This window comes from Balaenoptera musculus, chromosome 11 (genome assembly GCF_009873245.2).
Source record: "Balaenoptera musculus isolate JJ_BM4_2016_0621 chromosome 11, mBalMus1.pri.v3, whole genome shotgun sequence".
In the NCBI taxonomy this organism is placed as follows: Eukaryota; Metazoa; Chordata; class Mammalia; order Artiodactyla; family Balaenopteridae; genus Balaenoptera; species Balaenoptera musculus.
This window is the reverse complement of record NC_045795.1, coordinates 97,148,063-97,171,764: the sequence shown is the minus strand read 5'-3', so window position 1 is coordinate 97,171,764 and position 23,702 is coordinate 97,148,063. Positions and strand designations below refer to the sequence as shown.

Sequence of the window (23,702 nt, the reverse complement as noted above, 5' to 3'; positions counted from 1 at the left end):
GTTCGAGTCATGGGTGGGGCCTGCAGCCATCCACAGCTCTCTTCCTGCCAAAAGGTACTCCCAAGGAGCCCCTGTCAGACACCACTTGAAAATCACTCTGTGGGATGATGTCTATGAGCCCTCTCAGGCAGTTATTTTGTCCTTAGAAAGGCCTAGTAAATTTGGTGCCCAAATTTACACTTGTTACCATGGAAACCCCCTCTACATATCCTGTCCATAGGAAAATATTTTATCCTCTGTGGTGGTTGATGTCTGCCTAGTCCATGGGCTAAGGAATGATCCCCTTCTCTGGAACCTGGCCCTTCCACCTTCCAGGCTTGACCCCCTGGCCACCGGGTTTATATACTGGACCCCCCACCTTACCTGATTGGCCAACAGGTAGACACCTGACCCTAGCTAAGCCAATCAGTTTCTCTCACTAAGAGGCTGGAATTGGGCCGCTCAGTGAAGACAGAACTATGACATGTAAATGAATACGGCTGTATCCCCTGACCAAGAGGATGGAGGGAATGAGAAGGGGCCTACAGAGAGGAGGAGGAATAAAGCCGGTTCAGAGAAAGCAGACGGACTTCTGTTATATCCGAGGGTGTGGTCCTGGGCACCCTCAGGACCAGACTCCAGTTTGGCTGCTGTGAGCTCCAGCAGATACTGCTGTTTGCAAACAAATATGGCCCTGATGTATGAAATCACTTCTCGGTAAAGGCATCGGTAAAGGGATCGTGACAGAGCCCCTGGTAAAGCAGACTCATGCAGCCGGGGAAGTGAGGCCCTGCGGACGCAGGACAGGGCTCATCGCTGGGGGAAGGCTGAACGTTAGGCTCACCTCCGCCAGGCTGGCGCTGCGCCTCCGCAGGCAGAGGCAGGCGGCCGTGGCCAAGGCCTCGGCGCAGGCCTCCGGCAGCCTCCCTGCTCTTTTCTCCAGGTACTTCTGGCAGATCTCCTTGGCCATCACTTTCTCCACACCTGTCTTCCTGGAGCAGAGCCATGTGGTGCTGCTGGGAATTTCACTGAGGAGTAAATCCTTCTGTGGGAAGAAGAGTGGAAACACCCCCGTGTGAGCTGCAGGGGTGTGGATTCTAACCACCCGTGCCCCACCCGCCTCCAGGATTGCACCAGAGCGGCAATGCTCAGAAACCCAACAGTGTTGTCAAAAATGATTGCAAGGATCCCAGGAACAAGTAAAACAGCCAAGAAGTGGAGAATTGTTAAATTCCCCCCACGTACAGGGCATCCCATACCACACTCGTAAGCCCCGTCAGGCAGGGGCTTAACCTTTCTAGGCCTTCGGTTGCTTCATCAGGAAAATGGGGATAATAGGACTAACACAAAAATTAAATGACATAGTGCATCTAAAGCATAAAGTGTGATAAAGTGTGATACTTGACACAGAATCAACATTCAATAGTCTATTAGTGATAATAATAAATAGTAATAATAGCTATCATTTATATAGTACTTACTACGTGCTGAGCACTTTACTTACACCAATAATTCATCTTATTAACATTTACAGGAAAAATCTCTCATGATATAAAATAAACATTTTAGGATGTAGGATTCTGACCCATGTATATTTAATAGGAGATGTACTATATATAATATTATGTATATTTTTATATTTTAAATTTTGTATTTACATGTTACAACATTTTATGCTACTTAGAAAGCAGAAATCTGAACTATTCCTAAAACAGAAGATATGCTGTATAAATAATAATAAATATATTACTATATAAGTATATTTGTAGAGTACAAATTGTATGTTACATATTACATTGCACATGTATATATTTACTTATTTGCAACTTATATAAATATAAACCTACTTATATAAATAGGTTACAAATATATTACTTGTACTGATTAAATATATTAAATATAGGAAATTAATATGTAATATAATTATGTATAATACTGATTGATATAGTATATAGTACATTAATCTATCATATATTAACATATGAGATGTTAAAAAATATGAAACATATGTATTTTTTTATGTTTGTGGTATATTTATGTAAACACTGTAACATTTATATATAAATTTTCCATGTATATTCTACATATATACATATTTATATATAAAATATTGTATACTTTAAACAATATGTTTTATATATATACATATTTGTAATGATATTTCATGAATATACAGTATTTTATATGGTTACACATATAACTATATAAAACATTTTATATAACTATATATAACGTACAAATATATAATATATAATACTTTAAATAACTATATAAAATATTTATACAGAAATATTTCAATACACTTTATATGTTATATGCTACATGCATTACATAAAAATATTGTATAATACTTCATGCTATATAAAATGCAAAAATTGAAAATCCATGTTATAAATAATATAAAATATAAATATATATTTAAATATAAATAATATAAACTGTATGTATATATACATGCATAGAATAAATACCAGGGGGCAGGGTATAAAATATTAACAGTAGTCATCTCCAAGAATGATTTCTATTTTCTTTTCTATATTTTCCTATATTTACTAAATGTTCTACAAGCCTGTTTTGCATTTATATTTGGAAAAATAAAATGGTTTTTTTTGTGTGTGTGTGTGTTTTTAATAAATTTACTTATTTTATTTATTTATTTTTGGCTGCGTTGGGTCTTCGTTGCTGCGTGCGGGCTTTCTCTAGTTGCGGCGAGCGGGGGCTTCTATTCCTTGTCTTGTGTGGGCTTCTCACTGCGGTGGCTTCTCTTGTTGCAGAGCATGGGCTCTAGGCGCACGGGCTTCAGTAGTTGGGATCGCGGGCTCTACAGCGCAGGCTCAGTAGTTGTGGCGCATGGGCTTAGTTGCTCCGCGGCATGTGGGATCTTCCCGGACCAGGGCTCAAATACGTGTCCCCTGCGTTGGCAGGTGGATTCTTAACCACTGCGCTACCAGGAAAGCCCTGTGTGTTTGTTTTTAACATCAACAGTTCCTGACCTCCTATAATTCGTCCCCATCTGTTAACTATGGCCTTCAGAAACCCCAGATTTTGTGACAATCTGGCCCCTGCAGACCTATCCCATCTCCTCTCCTCCCTCTGTCCTTCTAGCTCACTGTACTCAGCCACTCTGTCTCCTCCTTCTATCTTGGAAGCCCCTAAGCTCATCCTGCCTCAGGGCCTTTGCACTTGTTCTTCCCTCTGTCTAGAATGCCCCTCCCTTGAGCTTTATCATGTCCTGGTCCCTCCCTTCATTTGGGTCTCTGCTCTGGTGTTACCTACACCAAGAAGCTTTCCCTAACCTAAAACAGCCCTCCCCCAACTCTTTCACTCTGTCCCCTAACATTACTTCACATTTCTTCATAGCACTTACCACTGGCCTGGAATTACACATATTTTCATTTACTTAAATATCCTTTGTTCTCCTCCCCTAGAATGAAAGCTCCAGGGCTTCCCTGGTGGCGCAGTGGTTGAGAATCTGCCTGCCAATGCACGGGACACGGGTTCGAGTCCTGGTCTGGGAGGATCCCACATGCCGCGGAGCAGCTGGGCCCGTGAGCCACAATTATTGAGCCTGCGCGTCTGGAGCCTGTGCTCCGCAACAAGAGAGGCCGCGATAGTGAGAAGCCCGTGCACCGCGATGAAGAGTGGCCCCCGCTTGCCGCAACTAGAGAAAGCCCTCGCACAGAAACGAAGACCCAACACAGCCATACATACATAAATAAATAAATAAATAAATAAATAAATAAATAAAATTTTAAAAGAAGAATGAAAGCTCCAGGAGGGCAGGAACTTTAACTTTGTATCCCCAACACCAAGAACAGTACCTGGCAGAGAGTAAGTTCCTCACAAATGTTTTCACATATTGTACAAGCCAATTTATTTTCTGGTTAAGTTTCTTCTTTTTTGTGTAATTTTATTATTTTTAATAGAAGTGATTCATTAAATGTAAAACTAAATTTTTATTGCTCCATACAGCTTTGTATACAAATACAGTTATAATTCAGAGTAAAATATTATCAGAGATTATCAGACATGGGTTGTGATATTTGCTTCAAAAACAAAACAAAATAGTCCCCACTCTGCCTCAGTTTCCCAATTGAGAAAATGGGCTGTCTAAGGATCCAAAAAATACCTAGACACCTGACACCATCAGTAATTCAATACCTGGAGACTGAAAACCTAAAACTGGCAAGGGGTTCATTTTTAAATGCCCTTTTGCACAATTCTTTCATGTGAGCTCTGCCTTTTTAAATGTTTATCTTTTTAAAAAGTGTAATGGTGGGACATCCCTGGTGGCACAGTGGTTAAGAATCCACCTGCCAATGCAGGGGACACGGGTTCAAGCCCTGGTCCGGGAAGATCCCACGTGCCGCGGAGCAACTAAGCCCGTGCGCCACAACTACTGAGCCTGCACTCTAGAGCCTATGAGCCACAACTACTGAGCCCGCATGTCACAACTACTGAAGCCTGCATGCCTAGAGGCCGTGCTCTGCAACAAGAGAAGCCACCGCAATGAGAAGCCCGGGCACCGCAACTAAGAGTAGCCCCTGCTCACTGCAACTAGAGAAAACCCACATGCAGCAAAGAAGACCCAACGCAGCCAAAAATAAATAAATAAATAAATAAAATTTATTTTAAAAGTGTAATGGTATTTAAAGTTGACAAATCTGTAAATAAGAATAGAAGCGTATTATTTACGGATATGGAGGTTACCATCATCTGAAACAAATGAGAAACTGTGCAGAGTGATTGCCCTGAAAGAACGGTGTAAGAAGACGCTCCCCACTTGACTACCGCCCATGAAATCCTGGGTCTCACCCAGTAACGGCCATCACGAGATGCCGTCCTCCATCAAGAACACTCGGAGGCAGAGTGACGGGGAACTTAGCAATGGAGGGACTCAGCAACTCCACCTGAACCCTGATGAAGCTTAGTACTAAAGGAGGGCAGTCTGCCGCACTCCTCAGGCTATGATACAAAATAAAGTACACAGAACCACCTAGACCATGATTCTAATCAAGTCTCAAGGGCTGACAACCAGGGCACAGGAAACAGGGGCAACAGAGAAACAAGTTAAGGATACAACAAGATGCAATCAGAAAAATCCAGCATGTGAGTCTACCACAGAAGTGACCCACTTTATGCAAAAATGCAATGCCAGGCAGAAAGAAAGGGGGGGAGGGGCGCAGTGAGAGAACCAAAGTCTTCAGAAACACGTCACCTTGCTTGCATCTGGTTTCAAGTGAACCAACTTTAAAAAGCAATTTTTGAGACAATTTGGGACATCTAAATATGAAATGGGTATTAAATGATAATAAGTAATTAAGAAAACTAAATTCTATGGGTGAAATAACAATATCTGGGATTTGCTTGAAAATACACAGACAAAAGTGGTTTGGGGGATGCAAAAGAAATAAGAAAAGCATGCTGTTGATAACTGATGGGATGGATGAATGGAGATTCCTTATATTCTTTCCTTGACTTTTGTGTATGTTTGAAATTGTCCACAATAAAAAGGGCTTTTTAAGGAAGTGGGCGTCCCTGAGGGCAGGCCAGGGAAAGAGGCCTGGAGTAGTTGCTAGGTGCTGTTACGTTTTCTAAGCCAAGTATGCAGATTACTTGAATTAAACATTTTAATTAAAGAGAAATTATTCAAAATCAACAATATTATTAAAAACTTTTTTTGTTGTTGTTAAAAACTAAAATAGAAGCAGTTGAAGTTTTAGGGCAAAAGTTAACCCTTCCCCTTATTTCAACTCTCCAAAGGCAACCCTTGCTAATAGTCTGGATTATACTTTTCTAGAGTTTCTGCTATAAAAGTCCACAGTTATAATCACTTTAGTTATATACAATAATTATAATAATTGCAAGCAATCTCCTAAGAGCTATTAAAATAAGAGTAGTAATAATAATAGCCACCACACAGAGTGCTTACTATGTTCTAGTCACTGTTTTAGGTACTTCACATATTATTTAATCTTCACTAAACCCTATCAGGTAGGTACTATTATTAGCCCCAGATAAATAAGAAAATATAAGCTACAATTTGTAAATTCATTCATCTATTTATCACCAAAGACGGGATCACACTATATATACTGTTTTTGAACTTGCTTTTTTCTCACTGCAGATATCTCCCTGTCAGAACATATATGTCTTTCTTGTTTTGTTTTTTCTAAAATAAGAATGTTTATGTCAGCTTTATTCAGAATTGCCAAAACCTGGAAACAACCCAGATGTCTAGAAACTGATCAACGGACAAACAAATGGTCGGACATCCATGCGACGGAGTATTCCCCAGCAGTACAAGGAATCAACCACTGACACATACAACATGGATGAATCTCAAAGGCAGCACGCTAAGTGGAAGGAGCGCGAAACGAACAGGCACACGCTCTATGATTCCACTTACATGACGCTCCAGAAGAGACGGAACTACACAGACAGAAACTAGATCAGGAGTTGCCAGGGGCTGGAAGGGGGGAAAGGGGATTGACTATAAAGGGACGTGAGGGAATTTTCTGGAATGAAATAAATATTCCATATCTTGACTGTGGTGGTGGTTACCCGACCGTCTACATTTGTCAAAACTCATACCATTTTTGTGTACCTCAAAAGTGTGAATTACACCTTGACAGAAATAAGTGCATACGTCCACACTGAGATCCCCACACAAAGGTACCAGCAGCTTTATTTGTACTGGTCAAACGCTGGAAACACCCTACACGTTGTCAACAGGTGAATGGACAAATGGGGGCACATCCACACACTACAGCACCATTTGGCATCTAAAGAAATGAACTCCCAACACACACACACAGAGCATGGGTGCATCTCACAAAAACTATGCTGAGTGGGAAAGGCCAGACAATAAAAGGGCAAACACACTCTCTACGGTTTCCTTTACAGGAAACTCCAGAAAACAGAAACTTTTGTACAGTTGTACAGTGACAGAAAGCAGACCAATGGCTGCGGGGGATGGCAGGGTGGGGAGGGGTGACAGGAGGGTGACAAATGAGAAAAGGTAACTTCTGGGGTAGTGGGCATGCTCATTATCTTGATTTGGTGACGATTTCAAAGATAAGCACCAATGTCAACATTTATCATATTATACACTTTATCCTCATTATAAGTATTTACAAACATACTCATAAAGCTTTTTTTATAAATAACTTCATGGTATTCCATGGTGTGTACGATCATATCGTCATTTTTTTAACCGTCTCCCAATTGATAGATATTTCACTTGTTAGCAATGCTTCACGACCATAACTAGTGCTACAACGAACAGCTTCGTCCCTCTGTCTTTCCTTACTTGTATGCGTTTCCCTAGCGTACAAATAAAATTGCTGCATCAGAGGATTTTGATGGAAACCACCCAATGGCCTCCAGAAACACTGCAGCCATGAACACTCCCGAGCGTGGAGGAGAGGCCGGCTCCTCCCACCCTGGACCACACTCGGCTGCAGCTTTCATCTCTGACTCGAATTTTAATTATTTGCACAATGAATTATAAGTACCACAACAAGGGATGATGGGAGACCCTATTTGGGTCCAGAAGAAGAGAAAGAAACTAGATTTAAAAAAATTATTTCCTCCATGTTTTTAGAAACCATTTACCAAAAAAGCCTTCTGGAAAGTTTCACCTAAGTGTCTCCAAAGGCTGCTTCCCCTGTGACATTCACCCAGGGAGCCCCACAGGAGTGCTGGGTAATACATCTGAAGAAAACTGTCAGAATATGAGAAATTGTCCCAAACTGCCCCGAACCACATCTGAGCTGACCAAACTGACCTCTCTGCAGTACCGGGGGCCTGATGCCCAAAAGGGGCAGAGTTCTGGGAATTCAGCAAAGGGGCAGGTCGTGACTGGCCGCGTATAGGGGAGGTCTTCAGCTTCCCACCCCAGGGTGAAGGGGATGCCTTTGGAGCCTAGTCACAAAAAAGCCAGCTGCTCCAACGGCCTCAACATCAAGTCAGAAAAGTGCTCCCCTCTCAAATTAGTGAAGAGGATTAGGGCTTGCACAGGGGTCAGGGCTCTGCAGAAAACATGGGTTCAAATCCCAGCTCCACCATCTCGCTGGGGGTCATAAGATAAGTCTCTTCACCTTGGCCTTAGTTTTCTCATCTGTAAAATGGGGATGGTAATAATGATGATAAATCCATATGGTTGGACTATCTTGAGAATTAAACAGTCAGGAGAGCGTTGGGGTTAAGAACTCAGGATCTGCAGTCCAGCAGATGTGACTCAGAATCTCAACTCTGATACTTAGTAAAGCTGAGATCCCAAGCAAACCTCAGAGCCTGCTCTCCTCACCTGTAGGTGAACAAAATGACTTTATCAATCTCATGGGGATTGAGATGACTTAGAAAGATAATACATGTAAAGTGCCAAACACAGAGTTGGGCCGTGTTGTTATATTTTTGAAATGACACTATACACATGCACACGTATATTTGAATGACAGTTCTTATAAACCTACAAAATGGAAATTATTGTTTTTATTATAGAAACCTAAAAGGGCTGAAATTAACTTTCACCAATTTAAAGACAAACCCTAGGACTTCCCTGGAGGTCCAGCGGTTAAGACTCCGGGCTTCCGCTGTAGGGGGCATGGGTTCGATCCCTGGTTGGGGAACTAAGATCCCACATGCTGCATGACGCGGCCAAAAAATTAAAAAAATAAAGACAAACTCTATATGATTGCCTGACATGCAGAGAGGAGACATGGATTTCCCCTAAACATTCTAAACTTTCTTATCATGAAAAAGTAATTGTTGCCTGGATGGTGAGGGGGGGAAGGTTACAGCTACTTTGCACAGGTACAAATCAAACCCTGGACTGAGGCCTCGTTAGCATCTGTAAAATGGGTACAGTGGAGGCCCCTGCCCTCCCCACCCCTTGACCCCTCATAGCTGTGAGAAAGAAGTGACTGGTTCCCTTACCAAGTAAACTGGGCTCCGGTCCTTGTCCATCGCAGGGATGCCAGTGAGGACCTCAGCTAACACCTGTGAGAACACAGAGTTAGCACGGGTCACACACACAGGCACAAGTTCACACAGGAGCTTCTGGCCAAGAAAGAAGTTTCTTCTCAGGAACAAATTCTGAGCTCCAGGCCTGGCTCTGCCATCTGCCAGCACAGACACTTGCCCAAAATCTGGAACGTGGGATTATCACTAAACACCTCCTCCAACTAAACACACCACCCAGCTACTAGGAGAAGGTTTAAGTTAATTGATAGCAAGGTAGGGAGGATGAAAACCAAATGTGTGTGTATTACCATCAGATAGATAGATAGATACACACACACACACACACACACACCTCTCTCTATATAGATATACATATATACATCTATCTGTATACACACATACGTATACATACACACACTGTATATACTAAAGATATTTTCATTTAAAACCCATCAGAAATGGTAAGCAGGCACTGCTATGTTAATCTCAAGAAAAGGAGGAATCCACGTGCAGACACCTATTCTAGACAGAAAATCTCGGCAATATCCATAGCACGTTTCATCCACAGGCCTTTATTTACATTATTTGTTCATTAATACATCCATTTAAGAAAGGAGCACAGCCCTGAGCCAGTGTAAACCACCACAAAATTGACAAAACCGTGATTTGTATCTTAAAAAATAGGAAACCTGCTTTGAACAGAAATTCAGCAGAGATTTAACAGCACACTGGCTAAGGGGTCCAGAGTCAGACAGGCCTGGGTTCAAATTCTGACTCTGTTCCTTACATGCTTTGGTGATATTTGGGCAAGAAACTAAAATCTGGGGACTTCCCTGGCGGTCCAGTGGTTAAGACTCAGCGCTTCCACTGCAGGGGGGTGCGGGTTCGATCCCTGGTCAGGGAACTAAGATCCCGCATGCCGCATCTGAGCCTGTATCCTAATGTGGTACATGGTGATCTAGTGGTTGTAAATATGAGGCAGTGGGTACTCCATCTTAGTGTCAAATCTCCCTAACACAACTTCTCTCAAAGTCAGAATAAGGTCACATTACTGCCAAGAACTCCTCCACCCAGAAAGGGCCTGCAGGGTTACTAACAGACTGGAAGTGGCCAGGAGGGGGCAGCAGAGGGCACCCCTGCAGCTGGCAGAGGAGCCCATGGAAAAGGGACTCCGGCTGGGGTCCTGCCAAGGCAGGAGGGAAGAATAAGAGGAAATAAATAGACAGACATTTCCTCTGCCTCTTCCACATGGCAGGCCCTGTGCCAGGCCTTTTACAGAGGTTACTTAGCGCTCATCAAAAAGAACACTGACCTACTACGGTATAGCACGGAGAACTATATTCAATATTCTGGGATAAACCACAATGGAAAAGAATATAAAAAAGAATGTATATATGTGTATAACTGAGTCACTGTGCTGTACAGCAGAAATGACCATAACGCTGTAAATCAACTATACTTTTACATTGGGGTAAATCAACCCCAATGAAAAAATAAATTAAGAAAAAAAAAACACAGAGAAATGCAGTGTTCCCCACAACAAGAACCAAAGTTCAAAATCATACCATCCATCAGTGGTAGGGCTGAGAAAAAGACTGAAGGGAGCCAGTAGGCACTCACTGAATGAAAGAATGAGTGAATAGGAAAGTCAATTGTTACATCAGGAGCTGAGTTAAAAAGTCAAGAGTAAACAGAAATCAGGAGTGAGGGTGTGAAGGTAGGAATAATAACGATAACCACAATAATAATAATCATGTTGACCTATGCAACATACTCTGCTAACCAGTTTATACATGTTATCTTATTAATCTCCATATGTATGAATACCCCCATTTTCCAGAGGACAAAACTGAGGCCCAGAGTTACAGATGACACCCTAGATCACACAGCTGAAAGTTACTGAGCTGGGACTCAAACCCATGCTCTTAAGCTCTACCCTATAAGTGCCTGGCAGCCTTGGGGTTCAGTTCCACTGGTTCTTAAAGGAGCAGGAGCTTGGGCTGGCCCTGCTGAGCTTCACTGAGCCCCTCGCAGTGGGGCTGATGGGGGCGAGGAGGGGGAGGCGGGAGGGAATTTGGGGACAAGTAAACCAGAAGGGCCGATGGGCTGGGAGACAGAGGGAAGCAGAATCTGGTATGTGGAGGCTGGGCTGAGGGCAGAAAGTGGTTCAGAGGACGGGCATTAGTGCGAGAGGCAGATGGACAGACTGTAGTCAAAGAGAGGCCGTGTAGAGTTTAAGGCTGGAGAGGAAGAGAGAAGGCAAGGTCCAAGATGCAGCTGTTGGCTCCTGGCAGAGGTCAACCAGCGACCGTCACTTTTCTCAGCCAGCATTTCCCAGACTGGGATCCATGGGTCTCTGATGCTTCGAGATACTAAGAAAACGAGGTTCCATAGTCAAGGGAATTTGGGAAACACTGCATACCATTGCTGGGTGGTGGTGAATTCACAATTACCAGATTAAAGGCTATTTACCATATGAAAGGCTCTTGTTAATTTTGTGGTAACTTCTTTTTTTTCCTGCTTAACCTTGCTCAACCCAGCATTTCTCAAACCTATTTAAACACATCAAAACCCTTTAAACACATCAAACCTATTGAGATCTCAGGGAATTGGTGTTCTGTGGAGACTGCTACACTCAGACCATGAACTCCTGGGGGAGGGATTGTGTTTTAGTTACATTTACATTTCGAGTGCCTGACACACAGTACTGATGGACAGCAGTGGTGACAAGGACAGAGGTTGGATGGGTAGATAGATACTGAATGGATGGGTAGCTGTTGGATGAATGGTTGGATAATAACTGGACTGATGGATGGATGGACAGATGGACAAAACAGACGGATGAACAAACAAGAACAGACAATTGGATAGATAATTAGATGGCTGGCTGGATGCGAATCAGGGAAGTCAGGAGGTATCTGTAGCCTATTGGAATCTGGACACCCATGGGGCAGGGGGCCTTTACTTCAAGGGTTGGCAGACTTTTTCTGTAACAGGCTAGATAGTAAATATTTTAGGTTTTGTGAGCCACAAACAATCTCTGTCACATATTCTTTTGATTGTTGTTGTTGCTGTTATTATTCAATCTTTTATAAATGTAAAAACTAGTCTTAATTATAGGCCATAGAAAATAGGCCATTGGGCTGGTTCTGACCTGTGTGCCATAGTTTGCCAACCCCTGCTGTACTTGGTGGAACATTTCTAAGAGCCTCTATTATTTGCTTACAAAGGAGCCATGGGAAGGACAAATGTGTACAGGCCCAGATCTGAACAGAGAGGGAAGCTCTTACTATTCCACAGCCGAATATGTCCACTCGCTTTGTCAGCTGTCCCACCCTGATGAAATCTTCTGGAAGATATGCAGCGGAGGCCTGGAAAAGGCAGGTCTTCATCGCAGTGTATTTTGACTTTTTGTTGACAGGACACCAGTGAACCATCGAATGAGCCAGCTTGGGGGTGAAGTTTTGGTCTAGCAAAACATTGGAGCTGTGGGAAAGAAGGCAGAGAGAACCCTCCTGTTCTGAGGTAGACAAGAAGAGGTTGCCATGGAGATCCTTTCGGAAAACAGCTTAGTAGTGAGCAGTGCCAGCAAGTTAGGGTCACTAAAGACCCTCCCTCAACAAGTTTATAAGCCAGTCCTGATGGGGGGTGGGGATTGGGAGCCCACCTCCACCAGCAAATGGGGATGAAGCTAAGATTAGTCCTGCTGCCCCAGAAATGGCATTTGGTGGCCAGAGAGGTGCAGCCAGCCTGATCCCCATGGATGTCAGCCCGGATCAACCTCAGCCTGCCAAGCCCAGAGGCTGTGCCGCCTCCATCTCTTCAGAAGCTGCTCCAAACCCCAGCTCTGGCCCAGCTGACTCAAGTCTAAATGTCAGCATCCTTTGGGACTGAACCTGCCCAGATCATGGGGAATAAGAAGAGCAATAAAAATATTCTTGGACCGTGGGAATGAACACTCTCAGAAAGTACTCCAAAGGAAAAATTAAAAATTTTTAAAAACTAAGGTTCAAGTATAGAAATATTCAGACTAACCCCAAATGGTTTTTAAAAAGTAGACACAGAGAGCAGTTCTCCTAGGTTCCCTTACCCTGCTGCTCTCCGCTCAAGCGCCCCCTTTCAATAAAGCCTTTGGTTTTGTCATAAAAAGTAGACGCCAATTCCAATATCCACTATTAGGAGTTGTTATGTAAATTATGGGCAAATATCTTCAATGAAAGACTAAGAAGTCATGAAAAATGATGACAGGCAATGTGGGGAAACGTTTACCATGTTTAAATCATGGGGAAAAAGAGAATATGAATTGGTAAACAGGTAACGGTGCTATCTTAGGGCTGAGATGTCTGCGTGGGCAGGGGCTGGAAAAAACCCAGAAAAATGGCGGCCAGCTGGTGAGGGAGGGCAGCAGGGCCAGGATGACCACTTGCCCTTTCATTTCCTTTCTTGCTATTACAATTGTTTGTGCAATCAAGTAAAAATCAGGGGGGAGAAAAGAGGAAAGGGCTTCCACTTGCCAAATGGGGAGAGAACTTTGGGGAAGTATGAATTCTACGGTTTCGAGGTCAGTTTTGCCAGATCTTCTGGAATCCCTCTCTGCGCTTCCAGTGTTGGGAGCACGTTACTGATATGCTGGGGTACACACCTAACTTGCATCACAGTATCTGTGACAACAGATGCACAAGCAAGAACGGGTCTCCAGGACTTCCCTGGTGGCGCAGTGGTTAAGAATCCGCCTGCCAATGCAGGGGACACGGGTTCGAGCCCTGGTCCGGGAAGATCCCACATGCCGCGGAGCAACTGAGCCCGTGAGCCACAACCACTGAGCCTGTGCTCTAGAGCCCGCAAGCGACAACTACTGAGCCCACGAGCCACAACTACTGAGCCTGCATGCCACAACTACTGAAGCCCTCGCTCCTAGAGCCCGTGCTCCGCAACAAGAGAAGCCACCACAATGAGGAGCCCCCGCTCGCCGCAACGAAGAGTAGCCCCCGCTCGCCGCAACCAGAGAAAGCCCGCGTGCAGCAACAAAGACCCAACGCAGCCAAAAATTAATTAATTAATTAAAAAAAAAAAAAAAAGAACGGGTCTCCGCAAAGACCCTGAGCAAGGAGCTCCAAAGCCCAGGGAGCCTGGCAGACATGGCCCACAGCTCAAGGACCTGATCCAGACCAGCTGCTGGAGGGGAAGTGAAATACAGCAGGGGAATGGAGGGCTTGTTGGGGAAATACCAACAAGCTTTTGGGGGAAATACCTTTCTTTGTTAGGGAAAGACAAACGTGGAGACAGGCAGTTCATGCTGACAGCAATTAGAGACAGAGTACAACCCAGAAACACTGATGTTCAAGGGTATAACAAAGAAAGAAGAGCCCCAAGAGAGGCAAGGAAGGGAGAGAAAGTGAAAGAGAAGAGAGACAGAGGGAGAGGAATGGGACCCAGGAGTGTGCGCCATCTCATCCCTGTAGCCCAGCCCTGGGCGGGGCCCAGCCCACCTCTCTCACCTCTTGACGTTGCCATGGATGATCTCCAGGCCATGCAGATGCTCCACGGCATGAAGCAGCCCTGAGCAGATGATGACACGCTGGGGCCAGGGGAGGGGGTCCGAGCCACCCTAAGAGAAAGAAAAGGAGGAGAAAACACTCACACATATGCCTTTGTAAAGTCCCAATGGCAGGGTCCTCGGCTCCTGTCTCTCCTCCAGCCCTCATGTCCTCTGTAACAGGGCTCGGCCAGCATGGTTTACTGGCAGGGTACCAGTTTTGACATCAGACACATCTAGGTATAAATCCCAGCTCAGACATGCACTAGCTGTGTGACTTCGGAAAAGACACTCAACGTCTCTGAGCCTCTGCTTCTTCAGATATAAAATAGAAATGTTAATCCCTATGCTTTAGGGTTGTTGTAAGGATTCAAAGGAGTGAATGGTATGCCCCTAGCATAGTGCCTGTTACACAGTGGGTGCTCAAAAAACAGAAGTTATTTTTATCATGACTATCATGTGGCAGCTCTGGAATTCTTCTCTAGGAGGGGCTGGTTGGGAGAGGAGCTAGGGAGCCTGTGTTGGCACACCAAGCACATGGGCTGATTTTATAAGTATTTGGGGAGATCTCACAAGAGGTGATGGGGATTATCGGTGGTCTAAAGTCCCCTACCTTCCCCTACCTGCCACTGAATGTCCAAGCAAAATCACCTCTTATTTTTTAGGTCGTCTCTTAGGTCCCACATCCTCTAAGAACTGGCCTTGCTAATGGATTTCTTCTAAAAAACTCTGGAATCTGGAGCCACACAAACCCAGTTTAAACTCTAGCCCTGATACGTGTCAGCTGTGTTCCTTTGGGTAAGTCACTTTGCCTCTCTGTGCCAGAGACTCCTCTTTTTGAAAATGGGGGAAACCTCCAGGGCTGTGGCAAGGTCCAAAGGAGATGTGTAAAGCCATTACCAAGGTGTCTTGCACACAGTGAGAGTTCAGCAAAGCTACCAATCATTATTATACCATGAATAACTGCTTTGTCTGGTCCCTGCCAAGGGAAGCAATAATTCTGTTGCAGAATGACTTTTTACCCTCTGTTTGAGGATTTTATGGGAAGGAGGCTTGTCTTAAAAATGGTAATTTTAATAGATACAGCACTCATATAGTATGACCTGAAAAAGGTCAAAAGGGTGTGGAGTAAAAGTTTCTCTCCCAACCTATGCTCCATCTACATAGTTCTCCCCAGAGGCAGTCAAGGTACCAGCTTCTTGTATCTTTCCAGAAATATTCCATAAATTCACGAGCAAATAGGAATTAATTAGAATAGCATTTTTTAATAAAAATTTGCCTCCACTTTCCATACTCTGTTAATTCTTCTTCTTGTCCTATTGCATTGGCTAGTACCTTCAGAACAATGTTGAATAATATAGCACTATGGGGTACCTTTGTCTTGCTCTTGACTTAAATGCCTCTTGTCAAAAAACGTTTTAAATAGGTTTTTACCTGAAGATGTTTAGCCACATCTTATCTATCTTGGCCCACCTTCTCTTCTCGAAGGGTCTCTCGAAGGCCCCTTTCCCCTCTGGACTCCTAAAAGTCCTCAACCCTTGATTCTCCAACTGGGTACCGCCTAATCCTGTTCTTTGACCATGACCGAGCCCCTTACCTGACCCTGGAGTCTGTCCTGTAAAGAACCATTTGCCATGTACGGGTAAATCAAGCTGTAAAACTGTTTTCCAGTGCAGAGGCCCAGCAGAGGTAAGACATTGGGGTGGCAGCATCTGAAATCAGACATCAGTACAGGGATGAGGAGTCAGACAGAAAGAATAATCAAAGACTGCTCCATTTCCTACCTCCTAAACCTCTTCTGCCATCTCCACCCCCTGAGGCCACCAGTAACCTCCCAGGTACTAAATGCTCTAAACCCTGAGAGCCCAGCAACAGGGTAGAGATGACAACTGCATGCCCTCAAGGAGCTTAAAATCAGGTAACTCAAAGTACATGACACCCTAACCACCCGTCTTCCAGAAACAGAGGCTTAGAGGTTAAGGAACTTGCCCAAGGTCACAACTAGCAAACACTGAAGCCAGGACCAGATAGCAGGTCTGTTTGACTCCCAGGACTTGGGTTCTTCCCCGAAATCCTCTTCTGGTGGGTTCCCAGTCACTGTTCCCTCTTGACCCTCCCCCTACCTCTCTGACTGCCCTTTCTTGGCCTTTTCCACTAAGACCCTCCTCCTTTGCCTTCCCCTGAAACTTGAATCTCCCTGGTTGGGCTCATTATATTGTTTTATAAGCTTCTCCACCAGGAATCTCTCACCTCTCTGAGGAACGCCCCCAAATCTCTCATCTCCAGGCACATCCCACACACCAGAACTGACTGTCAAATTGCATCCCAATGTTCCAGGTGAACAACCTAGACTCAACAAGTTCCAAACCTGCTTCTCTGCCCACAGTTATTTTCTCAAGCAAGGGCACCACCATCCATCCAGTTTCCTAGAAACCTCCTTACCTCCCCCATCTAATTAGTCACCACTTACTGTCATAAATAGCGTTCAATACACCCCCTTCATTCTCCCCTCCTCTGCCTTGGGTCTGACCCCAATGAACTCTCCCCAGCACTGTTGCAACGGCCTCCTGCCTGATCCCTTAGCCCCCCTCCACTCCCCCCAGGCCATCCTACTGCACAATTTTCACACTCAGTAGAGTTATTTACACTTCACTCTCCCCACTGGACCATAAACTTCCCCAAGGCAGGGGCTGTGTATTCTTCATGTCTGCACTACCTAGAACAAAGAAAGGCCCTGACTGACGACTCACGTTTGCCAAATCCATGAATGAAGGAGTGACTACCGACTCCAGGAAGGCACTACACCAAGGTGGAAAGGGAATCAGATTTCCCGCTTCCATTAAGTGTGCGTGTGTGTGTGGATAAGTACGTGTGTATATATGTGCGTGTGCACGCGCGTGCGTGCGTGTGTAGTCATGCATATGTGTGAAGAGAGAAAGGATTAAAGAAAATATATCAAAATCTGAATACCGTAGTAGTTACTTATAGGTGCTACGGAAAATTGGTGATTTCTATTTTCCTCTTTATAATTTTCTTTATTTCTTAAAATACTCCACAATCATCACACACTGCCCAAGGCTACACACTGGCAGAGGAACTCAGACAGTGACTTGCCAGGTTGAATGACAGCTGGTGTCCAGCACATTGCAGGGGTCCAGTATGTGCGTGTTCAATCCATCAGGCAATGACGGCAGAGCCAAGATAAGTGTCCAGGTATCCAAATGTCCTCCCCCTCTATTTCCCAGTCCCCCCTACCAAGCTCTGTGATGGGGAGACTCACTTTACTTCTCCAGCCTCAGTTTCCTCATCTGTAAAATGCAGGTCTGAGGATGACTTCTTTTTTTTTTTTTTTTTTTTTTTAATTTATTTATTTTATTTATTTTATTTTTGGCTGCGGTGGGCCTTCACTGCTGTACGCGGGCTTTCTCTAATTGCGGCGAGTGGGGGCTACTCTTTGTTGCGGTGCATGGGCTTCTTATTGTGGTGGCTTCTCTTGTTGCGGAGCACAGGCTCTAGGTGCACAGGCTCAGTAGTTGTGGTACACGGGCTTCGTTGCTCCGCGGCATGTGGGATCTTCCCGGCCCAGGGCTCGAACCCGTGTCCCCTGCATTGGCAGATGGATTCTTAACCACTGTGCCCCCAGGGAAGCCCCCTGAGGATGACTTCTGAAGGTCCTTACTGCTCAAAACCAGAGGTAAGCAAAAGTTCTCTATAAAGTAAATACTAGCCATTGCAGGCCATCTGGCCTCTGCTGCAGGATCATGCAAAGCAGCCACAGACGACACAGAAATAAATGAGCGTGGCTGGGTTCCAATAAAACCCTCATTAAAGACACTGACATCTGAATTTCATATACTTTTCATGGGTCATGAAATAATCTTTTTATTTTGTTCAACCCTTTTTGCTAAAAATTAATTTATTTTTGGCTGCGTTGTGTCTTCGTTGCTGTGCGCAGGCTTTCCCTAGTTGTGGTGAGCAGGGGCTACTCTTCGTTGCAGTGCGCATGCTTCCCATTGCAGTGGCTTCTCTTGTTGCGGAGCACAGGCTCTAGAGCACAGGCTCAGTAGTTGTGACATACGGGCCTAGTTGCTCGGCAGCATGTGGGATCTTCCGGGACCAGGGCTCAAACCCGTGTCCCCTGCATTGGCAGGCGGATTCTCAACCACTGTGCCACCAGGGAAGTCCCTGTTCAACCCTTTAAAAACGTAAAATCCATCCCTAGCTCTCAGACCATAAAAACACAGGCTGGGCCAGATTGAGCCTGTGGGTCATCATTTGCCATTAGAGTTGGAATCAGTAAGTTTCTGTCCATCTCAAAAAATGGGACAAAAACAGATTATCCACCCCGCCTCCTCGGAAGGAAGGAGTTGAGCCAAGTGAGCCAAGGCTCTTTTCTAATTCTAATCCATGCACACAGTGGCTACAGAGAAAAAGCATGGCCCGTGGAGCCAGACCCACCAACCACATTCCAGCTCTGCCACCTACTAGCTGTGTGATCTTGGACAAGACACTTAACGTCTCTGTGCCTCAATTTGCCCATGTGTGAAATAATGTGATAATAGTAGCCATGTTACAGGGGTCTTGTGAGGATTAAATGAGTTCACATAAAGAGAATGCTTAAAACGTGCCTGCCACATAGGAAGCACTATGTACAGGTTAGCGGTCATCACTATCAAAGTATTTTCCAAAGGGGAGGCTTACCTATGACAAATTTGTACCTCTGCCTGGAAGAAGTTTTCAATTGATCCTGGACCTGAACAGGCCATCTGTGGGAAAAGACACTGAAACATGAAAATCTAGCCTCACCATGTAGTCTCCACCCCTTACTGGAAACCAAGAAGTGCCCACCTCTCTGAGCTTCTTGAAGACGAATGGAGTGCCGAGCCTTTGCCCTCTGTAGATGTCAGCAAAGGTCCCCTCACCGATTTTGTGGTTTGGGTTGAAGTTATCAGTTGCCTGGACCACGTCCACCTCGCTCCAGAAAAGGCTGTCATCAGCTAGGCTCAAAAGTGTCTCCTGCTTAGGAATGGAGGTGCTAAAATCCTGGGAATTCAGAGAGAAGAGACTGAGATTAATATGGAATTAATATGGAAAATACTATTTTCCCTACTACCTCAGGGACTCTTAGAACAGCAGAGCTGAGGGGTGAAGGGGATCATCTCATCCAGTGAGGAGGGATGGCAAAAAGGACAGATCCCAGCTCTGCTTCTAACTTGCTCCGTGACCTTGGACAAGTTACTTAACCTCTCTGAGCCTTCATTTCCTCATCAGCAAAAATAAAGATAACCATAATACCCTGGAGGGTAATTTTGAAGATTAACTAAAATGTGAGTATTCCCGGCCCATGGTGGAGGTTTCCTTTTTTTTTTTTTTTTCTTCCCCCAGTTTACAAAGGTGAGCACCAAGGGGGTCAAAGAACTGAAGTGAGTTTACACAGCTGGTCAATGGCTGGGCTTGTGCCCCCGGTCCTGCACACGGTATACATGCCGGGAAGCAGGACACAGGTTCACATAACCTGTGTAAGCCAAAGAAAAGCAGCTCTGCATCAATCCCTTTTCTTCTTAAAAATAGCTGCACATAAACTTCCATTTTTTTAAGTTATATGTGCTCTTATAAACAGTTTTAGATAATTAGAGGGGGGGCTAATTATACATGATCTCATTAGCCACTTAACTGCTATTAAAGTTTAGTGTAATTCTTGCCAGTTAGATACACAAGAATTTATTTTTAAAAATTGGGACCATGCCGCACCCGCCGTTTTGATTTCCAGTGTTTTCTCTAAACGTTATATACCATGATCATTCTTCTAATTACTAAATCATCTTTGAAAATGATTAATTATTAAAAAATAAATAAGCCTGCTTAAGTGACAGTCCCTTTTATGGAAGAGCTCCACTAACCAGACCCATGTAGCACTGGCTTCCCCGCCAGGCACTCTGCCCAAGACACTTTTAGGGGCCCACGAAAACATCTTAATGTAATTTCTTTCGAAGTCTGATGAACAAAAATGAACTTTTCAAGTTGAAGAAAATGTTTTAATTTTTAATCCAACTTGGATTATGTTCATCTTTATACTGTTGCAGTCGTAAAATATAATTTTAAGTAATATTTTTAAATGAAAGAAAGGGCCTAGAAAGGCAAAAATGCTTAAGATTCACAGAAGTCACTTGTGACCCTGGACCCAAATCATTAAAAATTCAGGATAACTCCGATATATTTTGTGTTGAAAAAAGGTTGAAGGAGAGGCATTTTGACTACTGCAACCAAGATATTTTGGGAGGAGGCAGATGTCAATTATCAGCTCTCATTTACACACAAATAATGGAAAAGCTCATTAAAAACTAGAGTGCACCCTCTCCCCACGCCTGATTTATCGAGGGCCAGCACTTAGAGTCTTAGAAGCTCAGAATAATTCCATGGGCCTCGCTTCTCCCCTTCACCCTGACCCCTAACCCCCAAACTGTTCTCGAGGAATAAACACATTGCATTTTTGCGAGAGGGTCACAGCTGGGGGCTACTGCTCGGGGGTGGAGGATTTACCTTTGAATCAGATGAGGCGGGCAGGTCGGTTTTTACGGAAGGAGAGGCATCTTCAGCAGCGCCCGGGAGGCTGGCTCTGGCTGGAGCAGGCCCTGGAAAGGAGGGACGGTGGGTCAGGCCACAGCCACTGGAGGAAGGAGGGGCGGGTCCCGGCCTGGTCCCCAGACCCAGTCAGTCTCTCATTCACTCCACAAACATTTACTGTCAATGATGACAGCTGCCATTTCCTGACACCACAGGCGTCAGCCTACCCGCTGCTCGAGTGTTACCCCGTGGAAGCCTTATGACAGCCCTGTGGGTTGGTCCTATACAAAGTCCCCGTGTGACAGGTGGAGAAAGGGAAGCACTGGAGGTGGCCACTTGCCCAGGGCCACGATGAGATAAGTGGCAGAGTCAGCCTTTAAATGGAGATCCTTGGGCCTTCTAACCCCTACACTGTGCCACCTCCCACAAAAGCAGCAGAGAAGGACACAGGTGCATTAGCTACAGAGCCTAACTTCCATAAACCTCCATGGCAGCTGGAATGGCAATAACCAGCCTCCCAGGGCAGAGGCAGGAGAAGCCTGCCTTAGTGGGTTGGGAGATCAAGGAGAGCTTCACAGAGGAAGGAACACTTGACCTGAGCTTCAAAACGGGGAAAACATTTGCAACAAGTAGCTATGACGTAGGGAGGGCACCGAGGCCGTGGAACCGGCCCACAAGGAGGTGTGGCAGCAGGAAAGCCCAGGCGTGTGGTAAACATTCCGGGCACGCTTAGTTAGCAAACACTGACAGCAGTGCCAATGCTTCCCTGAGCTAACTCATTTCACACTCATAATAGCCCCAGGAGACAGATGCCAGTATCATCTACTCTTTACAGGTGGTGAAACTAAGGCACGGAGGGGTGACCCAACCTTTCCAAGGGCACCCAGTCAGTGGCTCCAGAGTCTGTGCTCTTAATCCCTTAGTGAATGCAGAAGATTCACAAGAGAGGTGGCTTGAAGAGTAAGTAGTTCAGGGTCAGGGAAAAGTCAGGTTAAAGAGGGTGACATGTCTTCACCAGGCACCACGTGAAGATTAATCTGAAGACTAATGGGGCAGTCTGGGGTCTGCAGGTCAGAGCAGGTGCAGGCCGGGAACAAGACAGGCCACGTAGCTGACCCACATGAAAGTGGACCTTGACCAGAAGCCTGAAGCTTCAGATGTCACTGTTGGAAATACCCAAGTGGCCCTACTGCAGGGCTGGCCTCTGAATAACAGGGGGCCGGCCCTTCCAAGGGAAACTGACTTTGACCCGAGGGTTGCTGGCCAAATCCACCTGTTTCAAGTATTTCTGGCTTACCTCATCCAGAAAGGAGTTATTAATGTGGACCTTTGACCATAAAAAAAATTAATTCAGAATACTGAAAATAGCACCATGGTGAAACTAGAATCAGCCTTCCAAAACTATTAACCAAGGCAGCTGATAAAACAAAACTCACCTGATAGAAAGCCTGAGGCTCTTTCATCCTCTCAGAGGAGGGGCCACCCTAAGCCTCTCTCCCTGCGTTGTCTGTTGCTCCTAGAGTCTTTTGTTTGTTTGTTTTCTTTTTTCCACATTTTCCAGCATTGGCGATATTTGAAAGGACTACACTTGAGAAGGTACCGTGCTGATACACCCACACTGCACCAGCAACCCCCAGAATGGGGTACTAACAATAAACACCTCTCCCCAAAATACACAGGTGCGCACACACATTCACACACACCCTCTTTGTCTCTCAGTGCACTACAACTTAAACTGACCTTTGGACTTCCCTGGTGGCGCAGTGGTTAAGAATCCGCCTGTCAATTCAGGGGGACACGGGTTCGATCTCTGATCTGGGAAGATCCCACATGCCGCGTAGCAACTAAACCAGTGCGCCACAACTACTGAGCCCACATGCCACAACTACTGAAGCCCACGTGCCTAGAGCCCAGAGCTCCGCAACAAGAGGGGCCACCGCAATGAGAAGCCCGTGCACCGCAACAAAGAGTAGCCCCCGCTCGCCGCAACTAGAGAAAGCCCACGCACAGCAACAAAGACCCAACGCAGCCAAAAAAATTTTTTAAATATATAAACTGAGCTTCAGGGTAAGAGCTATAGCTCAGACACGGGAATTAAACCTTTGGCAAAAAAAGGAAAAAATAAAACCAGAATAAATGGATAAAGAAGATGTGGCATATTTATACAACGGAATATTACTCAGCCATTAAAAAAAATGAAATAATGCCATTTGCAGCAACATGAATGGACCTAGAGATTATCATACTAAGTGAAGTAAGCCAGGCAGACAATTAGCATATATCACTTACATGTAGAATCTAAAAAAAAATGATACAAATGAACTTACATACAAAACAGCAATAGATCCACAGACATAGAAAACAAACTTATGGTTACCAAAGGGGAAAGGGTGAGGGAGAGATAAATTAGGAGTTTGGGATTAACAGATACACCCTACTATATATAAAAGAGATAACCAACAAGGATCTACTGTATAGCCCAGGGAACTATACTCAATATTTTGTAATAACCTGTAGGGAAAAGAATCTGAAAAAGAATATATATATATATATATATATATATATATAACTGAATCACTTTGCTGTACACCTGAAATGAACACAACATTGTAAATCAACTATACTTCAATTAAAAAAACAAAAAGGTAAAATAAAA

The 23,702-nt window shown here is 44.6% G+C and overlaps 1 protein-coding gene across 4 annotated transcripts in view; it reads right to left on the bottom strand.

The window, feature by feature from the left end:
* Nucleotides 1-23,702, bottom strand: part of IRAK2 (interleukin 1 receptor associated kinase 2) — a 66,508-nt gene that overhangs the window by 4,330 nt on the left and 38,476 nt on the right. For all 4 annotated transcript variants that reach the window (XM_036869384.1, XM_036869383.1, XM_036869385.1 and 1 more), the window contains exons 4-11: nt 21,023-21,114; nt 19,331-19,525; nt 19,184-19,248; nt 16,080-16,194; nt 14,445-14,554; nt 12,237-12,432; nt 8,920-8,982; nt 824-1,024 (exon numbers count right to left, since the gene is read on the bottom strand). In XM_036869384.1, coding sequence (XP_036725279.1) covers nt 824-1,024; nt 8,920-8,982; nt 12,237-12,432; nt 14,445-14,554; nt 16,080-16,194; nt 19,184-19,248; nt 19,331-19,525; nt 21,023-21,114 — 1,037 coding nt within the window. The remainder of the gene's footprint in view (nt 1-823; nt 1,025-8,919; nt 8,983-12,236; nt 12,433-14,444; nt 14,555-16,079; nt 16,195-19,183; nt 19,249-19,330; nt 19,526-21,022; nt 21,115-23,702) is intronic.